Source organism: Crassostrea angulata, chromosome 1 (genome assembly GCF_025612915.1).
Source record: "Crassostrea angulata isolate pt1a10 chromosome 1, ASM2561291v2, whole genome shotgun sequence".
NCBI lineage: Eukaryota > Metazoa > Mollusca > Bivalvia > Ostreida > Ostreidae > Magallana > Magallana angulata.
In genome coordinates, this window is record NC_069111.1 from 46,922,199 (window position 1) to 46,937,218 (window position 15,020).

Genomic DNA, 15,020 nt, shown 5'->3' on the forward strand with positions numbered 1-15,020 from the left:
TCACACTCTGTAAGTGGTTCCGAGAAATCTGTAGCGAGTTGAATACATTTCGCGGTATTTTGTTTGCTTGAGCTCCTGTATCCAGCTTGAATGTAACTGGTACATTGTTAATAGTCACAGATTCTGTCCACGGTAGCTCTTCATGAATACTGTCCACACTCACTATGCCGAGGTATAGGTCCTCTTCTGTTTCCTCTAGCGAATGTACACTTGACTTAGATCCAGTCTTGCAATATTTAGCATAATGATTTGGGCTTTTACACTTGTAACAGAGTTTGTTGTATGCAAAGCATTTTCCCTTCTGATGTTGACTACCCAACTGCCGCATGGTTTACCTGTGTGCGTACTTTGGACATTGGCTTTCTGTTTTCTGTGAGTCTCACTACTATTGTGCTGTTTTTCATGGTTATGCTTCTTGGATACAGCGTGGGTGGATACAGCTGCCACTGGTTCTTGATATAAGGTCTTCAACTGATGTTCTTATAATTCAGATGCTCTGCATATGTCTATACATTTAACGAGTGTTAAATCTGCTTCTCGCAAGAGTCTCGCTCTGCATGCTTCATTCGATATACCACATACTATTCTGTCCCGAATTAGTGACTCTTTCAAATCACCGAATGCACACTGTAATGCTTTGTTTTTCAAGTCTGTGACATAGTTATCAATAGTCTCATGAGTTTCTTGTTTACGTGTGAAAAATATGTGACGTACATATGTCAAATTCTTACGTGGTTCGACGTAATCCTGGAAGCATTGAATCAACACATCTAATTTATCTACATCCTCCTCTGGAATTTTGAATGTGTTATAAATGCGTCTCCTTCAACACCGGCAACATGTAAAAACGTAGCAACTTTTACCTTGCCTGCTTTCTCGTCGATTCCCGACGCGATCAAGTATAGGCAAAATCCTTGCAGCCATTCTTTCCAATTTTCGGCCAAATTCCCTTCAAAACCTAGGTGCGACGGAGGTATTAACTGCTCCATAACTCAGTGACTGTTCACTTCTGACACCATGTATTGTCTTTTATTGAGACAACGATTTACTTACAACTAACACCGCCATGTGTCTTTTCTAGAATGCTCTTTTATTGTCACACTATACACAAAACCATGCATGGTCGACCCGACCAATTCCGGATAACACAAATTACATCACACGCGTCATGACGTCCGGCAACAACAAAATATAGGAGGTGGTTGAAACACATTAACTTACTGTCACAAATGCAAACAAAAATGGGATTGGAAATAGAAAATTATACATGTAGTTAGATACAATACAAAATATAACAGACAAATGATTTTTTTTTAAATATTTGCAACATAATTGCAAAATGTTGTGGCTATTGTCATTGCATTATTAGATTGACTTCGATAGTTGAAATTAAATAACGTATAGAACATGCATGCTAGCCATTACTCTGCCAAAACACCTTTATCCAATGTCTATCTGATGTATAGCATATCAGAAATTTGAATGACAACAACAAAATTGTTTAGATTCAAAATGTGAACAACGATTACCAAAAGTATACTTTGCACTGGAAATCGTCCGTCGTTCACGAGATATCCGGTCAGATCCAACACGTTCTGAATCAGGTAGACTCGATAGACGGCGTGTTCCGGTTTAGATATCAGATAGCCGTCAGCGATATCGTCTCTAGCGCCAGTAAACCGTTCGTGAAAACGCAACTTTTAAAAAAGAATGGGAAGCTCTTTAACAGATAGGTACGTTATTGAATCATGTAGTTGAACGATGTACTTTATACCTCTCATCGATGTTTATCTTGTCAATTTATCGATCAAATTGAAATGAAATGTCTGCCTCAAAATATAATTGCTCAAATTTAGCAAATATGAATCAAAATACTTTTTTCTACGTTAATATTGATGCTTATCTTTCAAGCGTAGCTGAATTTCTCAATGGCCAATGCTTTCTTTTTCTTCTTTGTACAGTATTTCTTATGTAGCAGTTTTTAGTTTCTTAAATAACGCACTTCCTTAAAGAAACATATAAATGTTCACGTTAACGTGCTGAAATACACTTTTCTCTTTTATTTTGTAGGCAGACTAACACTTTGCCGAAATTAACCAATCAAACACCTGCTAATCTTCGGAAATTGTTCGTCTTAATTAGCAGCTTCTTCGATAAGATGATCAACGGGGGATTCCCATTCAACATTTCGGTCCTCTTTGTAGAGTTTTTAAATGCATTTGGGAAAAGCAAAGCGGAAACTTTACTGGTGCAGTCGGTATGCACAGGAGTCTTGTTTTTTTAGAGGTAAACTGACCCCAGAGTATTATGGCGAAAACTATTCATCGTCTGAAATATAATATGATGCGTGAATTACATCATAGTACTCCTCCTTGTACACCTGCTTATTACATAATTCAAATTATTTATATTTCATTCAAAATTAGGTGAAAGTACTTTAGAAACTAAACTCGTATTTGGTGGTATCTCTTAAAATAGGTCTGGACAACAAAAGATATCCTTATTCCACTCTTTAATTTATGCAGGGTTTTTCCCCTTTAAAGACAGATTTAACATTCGAAATAAGACGTTGATAACCGAGTATAAATCTTTACTTATTAATTAATTTATTCCTTATTTGCAGGTTTGATCACCGGTGGGCTTGTTACTAAATTTGGAACCAAGATTTGTGGTTCCTGTGGAGCCTTATTTCTGCTTTTGGAATTGCTGTTTGTTTTATAGCACCAAATTTAGAATTTCTTATCATTTGCATGGGCGTCATGTCAGGTTATATCCATTTAATCATAATATATTATTGTTACACATTTTTGTTAGCTACAATACACATTGTTTGATACTGAGTGAGATATTTCATCCGTATTAAAGAGGGATATGTGATTTTGGTTTACTATAGACCAAATTATCTGTTTAGAAGCTCTATATAAATAAACGGAATATGCTCAATGGTTAAAATAATGATTATTTTTCTTTACAATATAATAGTTTGATTTTTAACGATAAAAGTTTAATGGTCCTCCATGACTTTATTGTTTATGACAGTACGTTAACATGGCGATTTCAACTCATTGTAAAATTATTTATATCGCCAATGTTGATTGTCTTACTCTGTAGTGTATAGGTGTAGTTTATGTGTTCGATCTGCAGTTCCAGAGTTAAGCACGACAGAAGCCCAGTTTTTTATATAGAGATGAATTTTTTTAAAGATTATTTTCTCCCTTAACTTGGCCTTTTTTTGTCATTTTCAAATCAAACGTATGGTGCAATTCCATACCAAAAATGAATATATATCAGAAACTTTTCATTAGGGTATGGAGGGACTTGAACACGATTTTACTGAAAATTTTCAAATTTTATTTTTCCATTTTCAATGTTCATACTAATAAACATAGAGGTTTTCAATGCAATGTCAAAATTTGAAAGTCAAACAAGTTATAAGCAAGAGACAGAGTTCATAATCCTTTGTTTTGTAAACAAAGCTCGAAAATTGTCATTTTTGTTATATGTGTTGTATTGGTGTAAGTTTCAATCAAATATATCTTTCTTTAGTTGATAATAGTATTTATGAAGATTTCGAATAAGTTTGAATTGTTTTTTACATGTCATTTTGTCTAAGAAATTGTAATTTTATACATTACATTTTTGTAAACAACTATATAAGACTCCAGCTTTGTTTACATAACAATCAATTCTTACCTCTGTATCTCGCTTGTTGCTGGACTTTAACATTCAATATTTTGGTCAATCATTTAAAATGCACCCGTAAACCATTTAAACCAAGTCTCTTTAAAGCTTTAAACATCAGCGATAGAATTAAAGGTTATTTTTTTATCTTTTGGTCTTTTCTTAACAGTACATGAAGAAGCTCAAACTAACTGTTTTCTGACCTAGCTGCTGGGTTTTCACTTAATGTAATCTGTGCATCAACAAGTGTTTCTCGAAATTTTTCACCAAGAGAAAGGTCCAACGCTCTCGCTTTTGTATCAATGGGCTCTGGTATAGGTGCGCTGTGCTTCCCTTTTCTGCTTCAGTACTTCATAGACAGTTTTGCCTGGAGAGGTTGCCTTTTGATTATTTCTGGGATCGTCCTTAACCAGTTAGCCTGTGGTCTAATGTCGGGCCCTGACGTAAAAAGACTAAGAGCCCCGAACATTCAGCAGAATGTGACAGAAAACAACGAAACAAAAGATTCATATGAAACTTTAACAAGGCTAAAGGTTTTACTCAAGAACAAAGTGTTTCTTGGATTATGTTATGCATTATCGCTTTAATTCACTAGCAGCATTATATGGCTTTTTGGTATTTTTCGTCGACTTCTTCGAACAGAAGGGATTTGAGCTTGCTTCAGTATTATTGTTATATTCTGGCATGAATATTGTCAGCACGATTTTCAGATTCGTTCCGGGAATAATAGCACAGAGTCTGAAAATACCAAAATTAGCCACTCCTGCTGTGTATGCCTTTCTTGGTTGTTTAAGTCTAAGCTTGCTTCCATTCAAGGCATCATATTCATTAAACGCTGTAGTTATAGCGCTTTATGGGTATATTTTCTGTAATGTATATAACGGCACTGGAGATGGTGGGAAAGGAGACATATCCGAAGGGGCTTGGAATAGTTTTGGCTACTTCTGGAATTGCCAATATTGTAGGCACTCCAATAGGAGGTAAATATATGGAAGATTTACATATCTTTTTTTATCTAATACACTATACAATCATTTAACTGAAACCAAAAGTTTAGACACCTAATGCTATGTATGCGATTTATTGAATCAAAGGATAAACTGATTATTTATTATTAGTTTTTGTTGGTGGTTCATGCTTATATGAAGGTAGCTTGCATTCGATACAATGGTTGGTACCTCGAAAGCATCCACTTACCACCAATGTATGTATTATATTGTACAGTTCTCTTTTCAATTATAAATTAAAAGTCAACAAAAGCAGTATATACTCTGAACCAATAACCTATTAAGTGTTCAACCAACAAAAGTTATTGAAAATATATATGATATTCGTTTGTCTTGCCTTTGGGTTGTTGATTTTAATTCAACTTTCAAATGGTAAAGAACGATGTAGCAATCTTGGCGTCTGTTTCGACCCGAGACTTTGCCCTTTGCTTGATATCGTGAAGACGTCCGGGTTGGTTGAGTTTCCTGCAGAGCTATTGAATTGATGTTGGTTGACGATTGAAATGACGATACACTTATTGCATTAAAATATGTTTAAATAACTATTTATACAGATTGCCGAACATTCAGAACAATATCGTGGCCGAAATGAACAGTAGAATTGAGTACAACTTATTGTAAGAACAATTCAGACACCAACTTTTTAAAGGTTTTTTTCCCTTAAATATCTCTAGTATATTTTAGTGCGTGCTGAAAAACCCTTGTTTTGAGGGTTATTATTTCAAATCAGTGATATTTTTATTTTTTTCTACGCTATTGTCGCCAAACCTTGTCTCTTTCAAAATGCTGAAAAGAACTATATATGATATTTGTCAAATTTCGCCCCCATAATTCGCTATTTTTAAAGTGATTCAGGTACAATAATTTGTTGTGTTATTTTATAAAAGAGTTGACAAAAAATATGTTATTTGATTTATATGCACTCACTGGTAGTATATGACGTCAGAAGTGACGCTATGTTTAAAATTCAATCAAAATCACTCAAAAAGTGATATTTTTCTTATCTTTTTTCGAATGGGAAAAGAGCGACTCTTTAAACAAGAACGAACTTTTTATCAGTTATAAGTACTGGAGAGATACATCTTTGGTACAAATATTTTGTTTGTTCAAGCAGTCGCTCAATGTTTCCTTAAAGAAAAACTGCTTCAAAACAAGCTGTTTTGTGCTAAAAGTGTGAAATTGGCGGGAAAAGGTAAATTTTATGATGTCATATTTTTAAATTGTGGGCACTAAAATCAAACAAAAAATTATGAGAAAACTTCAAATTATATATTTGTACAAATAAAACAAAGAATTACAGTAAAATGGCAATGTTCATTTAAGGGGGTCATTTTAGGCTTAAACCATATTTAGTCCTTTCATATCATTTCATTTTATAATTTTCAAATTATTTGATTTATCAGAGAGTGTTGTTGTTATTAATAAGTTTGTTGCGTAGAACCCCCCCCCCCCCCCCCCCAGCTAATTCTTCCATACATCGATAATTTAATATCATACTACAACAATTTTAAAAGTCTATATTATGCCAGTTAAGGAGGTTGCCTCCCGAAATAATAGTAATGTCAATCATCTGAAAACCACTTGGATATAATAATGATGACCTAGAATGTTCATTTATTTTATTTGTGACCCATGTCACATGCCATTTTTTGGAAATATAGGGACCTAAACAGAAATGATAATTTTCCTGAAATTTTTGTTAAAATTTGGCATGGAAATTGATAATTTGAAGAAATCAAATAAATATTCAAAGTTTGAACAATCATTTAGCTATGATTTTAATACAGGTTGAAGTTGAACACATGTAGTGACTATCAAAGTAAAATCTAAGTCAAAGTTTAAAAATGCTTGCTTTACTGGTATGAACACACAACAAATGTTACAAAATTTTGGAGTAATCAAATTACAACGCCAATTAAAAAATTGTAGTTATGTAATCTTCCCAAAACTTTGCATACAAATAGACATACATTTAATGTCTATTTTAAAAGTAAAACAAGTATAAGTCACATCTCAAAAATTTGAGATATGGCATGAAATTAGCTATTATTAGGCCAACATTGGAGTTTATTTTTTCCTAAAGTTTTAAGAAATAATAGCAAAATACGTCAAAAATATCGAAAGAAATATCAAAATATTATTTAAATATTTTTTTTAGATCATTATGAATATATCGTAACACAAAAACAATCTAGAGGTTTGGTCTGCGTTGAAAATTAGGAAGCTAAAGTAACAGTATTCTAAAATTAGAGAGTTATGAAAATTGTTCATTTCCTTCTTGAAAACCTTGAAAACAAAATATATATACTTTACTAGACTCTGTTAAAATGTTATTTTGTAAAAGAATTTTATTCAGTAAAGTTTATTTGGCATTGTTAAATATAAATATACATAATAATATAATATAAATATAAATATACTACTAAAATTAATATGTGATGCAGAAGTTTCCGACTAGAGGTGACCCAATATGGCTACCCAAAACCTAAGGAGCAAACCTTTTAAATCTGTGCTATCGATGATCAGTAGCTCAGTCAGGTTCGATCGAAAAAAAAACCGATAAAATTAGAATTGTCAACCTAAAAAAAGTCAAGATGTCATTTAGCAAAGCCTGTAATAGGTTTAACGATAAATTTTAAAAGTTAAATATACATGTAGTTTACTTATTCACAACTAATCTGATTAAATCTGGTTAGCTGTTGCTTTAATTTTGTAAGAGGTTGTTTGATCCGATTTCTAACAAAATGAAGGAGGTCTTAAGCTTGCTCACTTGATGTAACAATATATGTTTACTTTCACAAAATATGTAATACTTGATACATTTAATTTGCAGATAGACTACTGTATCGGCTACAAGTAAACGTTTTATCAACTCCTCTGGCCAAGTGGTGTTGTTCATTGCTGTCATTTTACTTATTTCCACATGTACATTTTATATTAATTGACAGATTATTTCTGGGACATATCTGAATCCTACACCTATAGCGTTCTATCCGGGACTGGGACTTTGCTCCACGCTACTTTTATTTTTACCTGGGCAATGATCTACCAGAGGCGTCATGGAGAGGATTCTCCGTCAAGATTCAACAAGAAAATTGATAAACAGGCGAGGCGGAATTCGCGTACACGATGTAGTGTCCTGCCTTGGAGAAAGAGTGTTGATCTCGGATTTGCTATTTAATAACGTAAATAAGGCACGTTACATGTATATAAATCAGAAATACATTCATAATCTTGAAGTGTACGTTTTGTATGCAAATAAAATATTAATGATTTTGGAGAGTCCAATGTCATGCTGTCGCTTTCCTAAAGCAGTCAGTCCTTTTCACTGTTTGTTGCGATGGAAATTAGTAAATCTCTTCCATGGAATCCCTCAACAGAGCCAAAGATTGTGAACAATTTTTTTGGTTTTGAACATATTTTATTGATAAAAAAAAAGGATCAGAAACAAGTTCTAACAACTTACAAGTTCCTCTCCTTAAATATAATAATAGTTGTCATGCATATTAATATAGAACAAATTGATATACACAAAGAAATATTATTTAAATCTCAAGGATTCGTCAATAAACTTTTGTACAGAAGCAAAAATGCTTTTGTTGATATGTAAAGGTAGGTTTTTGTTGCCATATAAAAGTAAATTACATGTAGTATCAATATTGACTAAATCTAGCATAAACAATTGATCAAACATGTTTATAGTTTATAGATCATAGTTTAATACACAGTTATGTGAACAAATCTGTTTCCGTTTGGCGGATGGATATCTGGGATAAGTCCAAATATCAAGACGAGTGCAAGAAGCAAATGGTTCTGTGCAATTATTGGCATGTACAACTTTGTCTCAAATTCTTTTAAAAATCGGTTCTAAGGTTCTCAACATCTGCAATAGAGTACCACTTGAGTATGCCTTCTGGAATTCAAGGTTGTTGCTTAAGGGTAGTTGACTGTATATATTACTTGAAGCTTAAAGAAAAACTATTCTCAAATTCACGTTTCTGGTTATTATTTTATACACTGGGCATCCGGATCTACTCCACCTAATCATTAAACCCTATTTCGGTGACAGTTTGAGATTTGGTTTTTTTTTTCATACCGTGGAACCATTTAAATTCGTGGGGGTCAATTTTCGTGGATTATGGGCTTTTTTCTTATTTGTGGGTTGTTTTTTTTTTTCATAGATTCGTCGGTTTTCAGTTTCAGTAAGAGAACTAACTCCTCTTCTAACATTTGTTTTCGTCGAGGATGTACATGTAAATTCGTTTGGGAGAGCTACCCACGAATACTACGAAAATTGAACCAACACGAATTCTAATGACAGTATATATATATATATATATATATATATATATATATATATATATATATATATATATATATATATATATATATATATATATATAAAGACAATTTACTATTTTGGAGCTCCAACTCGGCCGGAATTTGAACTTGAACTCACGACCTAGGGAACTCACTTTCCTAAGAGTTAACGGTCACCGCTCCAACCACTAGGCCATCTTGGCATTTACAATTTACATTGTACATTTGATCAAATAAATTTTAATCATTATATAAATAATTATATATAATAATTTTTTTGGAACTCTGTAGTGCGAGGGATACAAAAACATGCTCGATAAACGTGTCAATCTGACCTTAATAGGCTACAGAGTAAATCATGTTTGCTTGCATTGTCAGACATCAGTCAACCCTAAAGAATCAATCACAGACTCGCTGAAGCTCTAGAATTCCTAGCAAGACTTCTAGTGATGCCATAGTTAGTTTTAATCTCACTTCCAGCATTTCCTTTGTCAACTTTGTTTTAATATATGTGACACTATTACACAATATGTTTAAACTCATGTCAGTGCATTAATGCACCGACCCTGAAACTAAACTTTGAGAACGTATATAGAACATAAACATTCACTCCTTTTACATACAATACCCCAACGTCTTTCAGTGGTATAACAAATCAGAAATATGAATGGAAACAACAATAAAATTGGTAGGATTTTTAGCATAAACATCAATAGTGATCAAGATTACCAAACGTATGCAGCTCAACGGAAATCATCTGTTGTTCACGAGACTTCAGGTCAGATCCATTCTGTTCTGAATCAGAATGAGGTAGAAGATATAGACAGCTCGGTGGACGGCGAGTTCCGGTTGAAAGAACATAATGACTTTAGCAACAGTCAACATTTTCAAGGAAGTGGAAGCTTATTATCGGATAGGTAAACTATATATTCATGGTTTTTTATAGTTCAAATTATCTAGCTAAATTAAATATAAATGTGTCATTTCTTTGGAGTTTCGCAATTTTTATTAATTTTTTTTTGCGTTTTTTTTTAAATTTATCTTATGTTTGTTTGGTTTTTATTGTAATTTTTGAAACTCTTATTTCAAGCAAAGGTCAATTTCTTCAAACCTCTGTTATTGTTCTAAGTCTTTAAAAAGTTTGCCTGTTTACGTTTACTTCGTGAAATTAACAGAGAAGAGAAACGTCTCCCTCTCATATTTCAGACACACTAGTACTTTGCCGGAATTAACCAATCAAACACCCGTTAATGTACGGAAATGGTTTGTCTTAACCAGCAGCTTCTTCAATCTGTTTATCACCGGGGGATTTCCATTCAACATGTCTGTCCTTTTTGTAGAGTTTTTAAAAGCGTTTGGAAAAAGCAAAGCGGAAACTTCATTGGTGCAGTCGGTATGCACAGGAGTCTATTCTATTGGAGGTAAAAATGTTTATTACTTTAGTTTGTTTTAAAAAAAATGACATAATGTGCTAACAACAAGGCATCGCTTATACTTGTGAATATATGCCTATTTCGTTTGAATTATTCATTTTACACATTTTTAGGTAAATTAAAATAACTTTAATTAGCTTAATATTTAAAATCACGACCTTCCAAAGGTTTACAAGTTCTACTCTTAGTTTATGGAGAATTTCTTTCTTCCGAAAACCGATTCGATTTCGAAAGTAGTTGTAGGTGTATAACTATCAAAAAAATTATTCAAGAAATAAAAAAAAAATCTTCTTAGAGTATGATGATGTGATAAAATACGGTCGGGGTCATCAAATCCGATAAAGAGTTTTTTGTTCAATCGATCCGACCTATTTGAACACCTCATAATATTTATATAATGTTTCTTTATTATTTTAAATTATTTTCAGAAAGTGTACGATTAAAATAGTCATTGATAAAATGATATGAACTATACACTATAAATTAAATTTGATTCGTAGTGTTATTATATTGAGGACACAGGAATGTAAACATTACTCCTTATCAAATTTGTAGGTTTATTAACTGGTGAGCTTGTCACTAAATTTGGAACAAAGATTTGTGGTTGCTGTGGAGCGTTACTTTCTGCTATTGGAATTGCTGTTTGCTTTATTGCGCCAAATCTGGAGTTTCTTATTTTTTTCGTGGGAGTCATGTCAGGTTATAAAATTAATCATTAATGCTTTAGTAACTTACAGGATCAAATCACTTTGTTACCTTATACATAGATATTTCATTCGGTTAGTGAAACGTAGTAAAGATAGATGAGTGCTATTGGTTATTTTAGAACTCGTTGATCTTTAAACAAGAAGACCTTTGACTAAAAATACAGGAAAATATCAAATTTTAAAGTAAAATATACTGAATTGGTATTTACAAACTAATAGTAAAACTTCAAACGTCAGAAATGTGAGTTTAAGAAAGAGATCATTGGTGTTCATTTATCTCCCGAGCCTTTTTAATCTAACGATACATGCAGAAGCTCAACCTTGTTCTATTTTAGGTGCTGGGTTTTCACTTAATGCAATTTGTGCATCAACAAGTGTTTCTCAAAACTTTTTACCGAAAAAAAGGGTCCTCGCTCTCGCCTTTGTATCAACGGGCTCTGGTATTGGTACCCTGTGTTTCCCACTACTGCTTCAGTATTTCATTGACACTTATGGCTGGAGAGGTTGCCTTTTGATTATTTCTGGGATCGTCCTTAACCAGTTAGCCTGTGGTCTAATGTCTGGCCCTGACGTAATTCGACCAGCAGCCTCAAAATTTCAGCAGAATATGACAGAGAACAATGAAACAGGAGACTCTAATACAACGTTATCAAGGCTAAAGGCTACACTTCAGAACAAAGTGTTTATTGGATTCTGTTTTGCATTATCGCTTATATTAGCGGCATTTGATGGCTTAATCATATTTTTCGTCGACTTCTTCGAACAGAAAGGATTCAACCGTACATCAGTAGTTTGGTTATATTCCGGCATGAGTATCGCTAGCATGATTTTCAGATTCATTTCAGGATTAATAGCACAGAGTCCGAAAGTCCCAAAATTAGCCATTCCTGCTATGTGTGCCTTTCTTGGTTGTATAAGTCTAAGCTTGCTTCCATTCATGACCTCATATTCATTGAACGCTGTAGCTATAGCGCTCTTTGGGTCAGCCCTGGGAGGCACAGTGACTGTGGTATCTATTACAACCCTAGAGTTGGTGGGAGAAAAGAAATTCCCGACGGGGCTTGGCATTGTGTTTGCCGCTTCTGGAATTGCCAATATCGTGGGCGCTCCGATAGCAGGTGAATACATGGAACACATAATATTATGTATATTTCTTGTACACCATAACTGTACAGTAACTTGTAATGACAAGATATTTTAGACGTGTCATGTTATTTATGCGAATGAAATAGTTCATAGTTTATGTAGTTTCTATAGCTGATATTGAGGTAGCGATCAATGCATTCGATGCGATGATCGCTACAATATAGCTACAATATAGCATGAATATCAATGTGCAGTAGATATAACAACCAATTTGATCAAAACTGGTTAAATGTCGATTCGATTCTGTAAGTGGATGTTTAATTATACATGTAGTCAGATTTCTTAAGACAATAGGGAAGGTCATACACTGTTGATGAAAGTTTTTAAAGTATGAATATGTTTACCCGGAAATAAAAATTGGTTTGTTACTTGATTAAATTTTCAAAACTCAAATGTGTTCACTTACCAACTCATATATAACTATTTTTTGCAGGTAACTTCCGAGACATTTCTGGGTCCTACACATATAGCGTCCTGTCTGGGGCGGGGGCCTGTCTCCTCGCTTGTTTCATTTTTACACTTGCCATGATCTATCAGAGGCGACACGGTGAGGATCCTCGGTCCAGATTCAACGTGGAGATTAATGTAAACGCCCGGTGGAAGTCGCGTAGACGGTCTAGTTTCCTGCCCTGGAGAGAGAGCGTAGATCTCGGATTTTCTATTTGAAGAGGGAGTGACTTCAGTAAAGTCTTAATCTCATCGGAAGAATGATGCACTTAGTACAAGTAGATGGGACACATCCCAAATATTGACCGTTAATTCACTCTCAATGTATTTCTAGATTTTGTAAACAAATTAATGAGTTCAATGGAAATATGGTTTTAGTTTACTTAATAATTAAAAGTGTCATGTATGTTTATTACCATGTTTTAAATAGATAGTGATTTAAATCGTACTAGAATATTTCTTCAATTCAATATGAGCATATTTTAAAAAAAAAATTTCACTTTATTTTAGGTCCAAATGTTTGATTGGGGTGTATTGTATTAAATAGTTTTTGTTTTGAATTATCTCAGTCTATTTAATTGACTTAAACGCATATAAATCTCTCTATTCAAAATATAGTTTTTCTAAGATATAAAAAGCACAAGTGGCTTAATGTATTAGAGTCGTTTCTATATATGTATTAGATTGTCTAATTAATTTCAAGTATAACGCGCAAAGGAAAATGTACATGTACTAATGTTCAATAGTATTGGAATCATTTTACATTGAACTTTAAAAAATGAAATGATCTAGGATCAAGGGGATAAATAAGTCAACGTATGTATGAAACCCCTCGACAAAATAAATAGAGACTGGGCATTTTTGCAACCCTATATCATAAGTCTTCTTCATTTTGCGATCTATGTTTCTTGTATACAAACCATTTTTTATTTAATTTCATATTTTTTTTTTCGATTTTTAGTTTAGTCAACAATATGAGTGGGTTTTTAATTGGTACTTTTAGATGGTTACCAATGTTCCCCTGCTTATTGATTTGCAGAAAGAAGTTTATAATTTGACTTGTTTTAGCTGTGCCATAGTTAATTCAAGAATTTTTGATGACATTTAATTAGTAAATGCATGCCCATTGATATGTTTTTATAGTGCAACAATTTCACTTCACAGTTTAATGTGTCTAAATGAGAGAAAAAAAATGTGCAATGCTATTTTGTAGATTCTATCGTCAACTTGCCTTACTTATGTAGCAATATACCTTCATCACCTGCAAATGGAGTTTTTGTCTCTCAGTTAATTTGATACGCAAGAGCATGCTCTACGTATAAACATTCTTTTAAATACGACGCAAGCTACTGACAAGTTGATAAAACAAGGTTATCAGTAGACCGATAGTTTAAAATACTTTGGATTTAGGTTAATTAGCAAAAAAGTACACTAAAATGCGTTAAGTACTTATCGTTCCTAATATTTGTACCCTTTATGCGTATTTACTTTGTAATATGGATATATTCAACAAGGTACAAGTAACTTGGAAAGTATATCTGTAATCATTAACTATAATGCATCAGTTAATTCAAGCCCTAAATTCTTCAAAATGAATAGAAAGTATGATTATACACTAATGTTCTACCAAAAAGAAACTCCATTCGAACAATTAGTTTGTAAAACTGGTTTAAACATGTACTTTAAGTCTGCCGTAAAAACAAACCATGGTCAATATTGAATATGGCGCTAGTAATAATTATTACTCAGATATAAATTCTTTAAAATAGACAGTGGAATAATCATTGCTTGTGTGTAACCTTTGCCTACGAATTTACATCCCAACGAACGTATATGCAAGCATTTATCTAATATCTATAAAAGGATGACTGCACTTAAGGACATGCGATATTTGCGAGAAAATAAACTTTTAAAACAAGAATTTCTATCAATTGCAGAAATGGTCAACATCTAATCTCCAACTTTACGTATTTGACTGATCCTCAGAAATATTGAGAGAGAAAAACCTAATTCCCAAAATCATAAAAATCCTAATCCGTGGGAGAGGGGGGTGAGGGGGGGGGGGGGGGGTAAACCTATACTTCCAAAAGAAAAAAATCTAACCTACATTAAAAATTATTTTCCCCCAAATCATGAAAATCTTAATCCGTGGTGGGGGTGGGGGGGGGGGGGTGCTAGTATGCCTAAGACTCCAACTTCTCAATCTTTCAAGGTACATTAAGGAACAATTATATTTTCTGCGAGAAAAAAGTGTGTGTGTGGGGGGGGGGGGGGGGGGG

The 15,020-nt window shown here is 33.3% G+C and overlaps 1 protein-coding gene and 1 pseudogene across 1 annotated transcript; both read left to right on the plus strand.

Annotated features, from left to right (window-relative positions):
- Positions 1 to 142: 142 nt before the first annotated feature.
- On the plus strand, positions 143 to 8,158 carry LOC128192787 (monocarboxylate transporter 13-like; annotated as a pseudogene).
- Positions 8,159 to 9,391: 1,233 nt separating this feature from the next.
- Positions 9,392 to 14,040, plus strand: LOC128155746 (monocarboxylate transporter 13-like). The gene is made up of 5 exons (XM_052817594.1): positions 9,392 to 9,925; positions 10,215 to 10,429; positions 10,997 to 11,140; positions 11,484 to 12,266; positions 12,728 to 14,040. The coding sequence occupies exons 1-5, from the start codon at positions 9,672 to 9,674 to the stop codon at positions 12,958 to 12,960; spliced, it is 1,629 nt and encodes a 542-aa protein (XP_052673554.1). The 5' UTR covers positions 9,392 to 9,671; the 3' UTR covers positions 12,961 to 14,040.
- Positions 14,041 to 15,020: the final 980 nt, after the last annotated feature.

Coding starts and splice junctions, on each gene's coding strand:
- LOC128155746 (XM_052817594.1), top strand. CDS start 9,672: ATGAATGGAAACAACAATAAAATTGGTAGGATTTTTAGCATAAACATC. Junction 9,926..10,214: donor GGAAGCTTATTATCGGATAG/GTAAACTATATA, acceptor CTCATATTTCAG/ACACACTAGTACTTTGCCGG. Junction 12,267..12,727: donor CGTGGGCGCTCCGATAGCAG/GTGAATACATGG, acceptor TATTTTTTGCAG/GTAACTTCCGAGACATTTCT.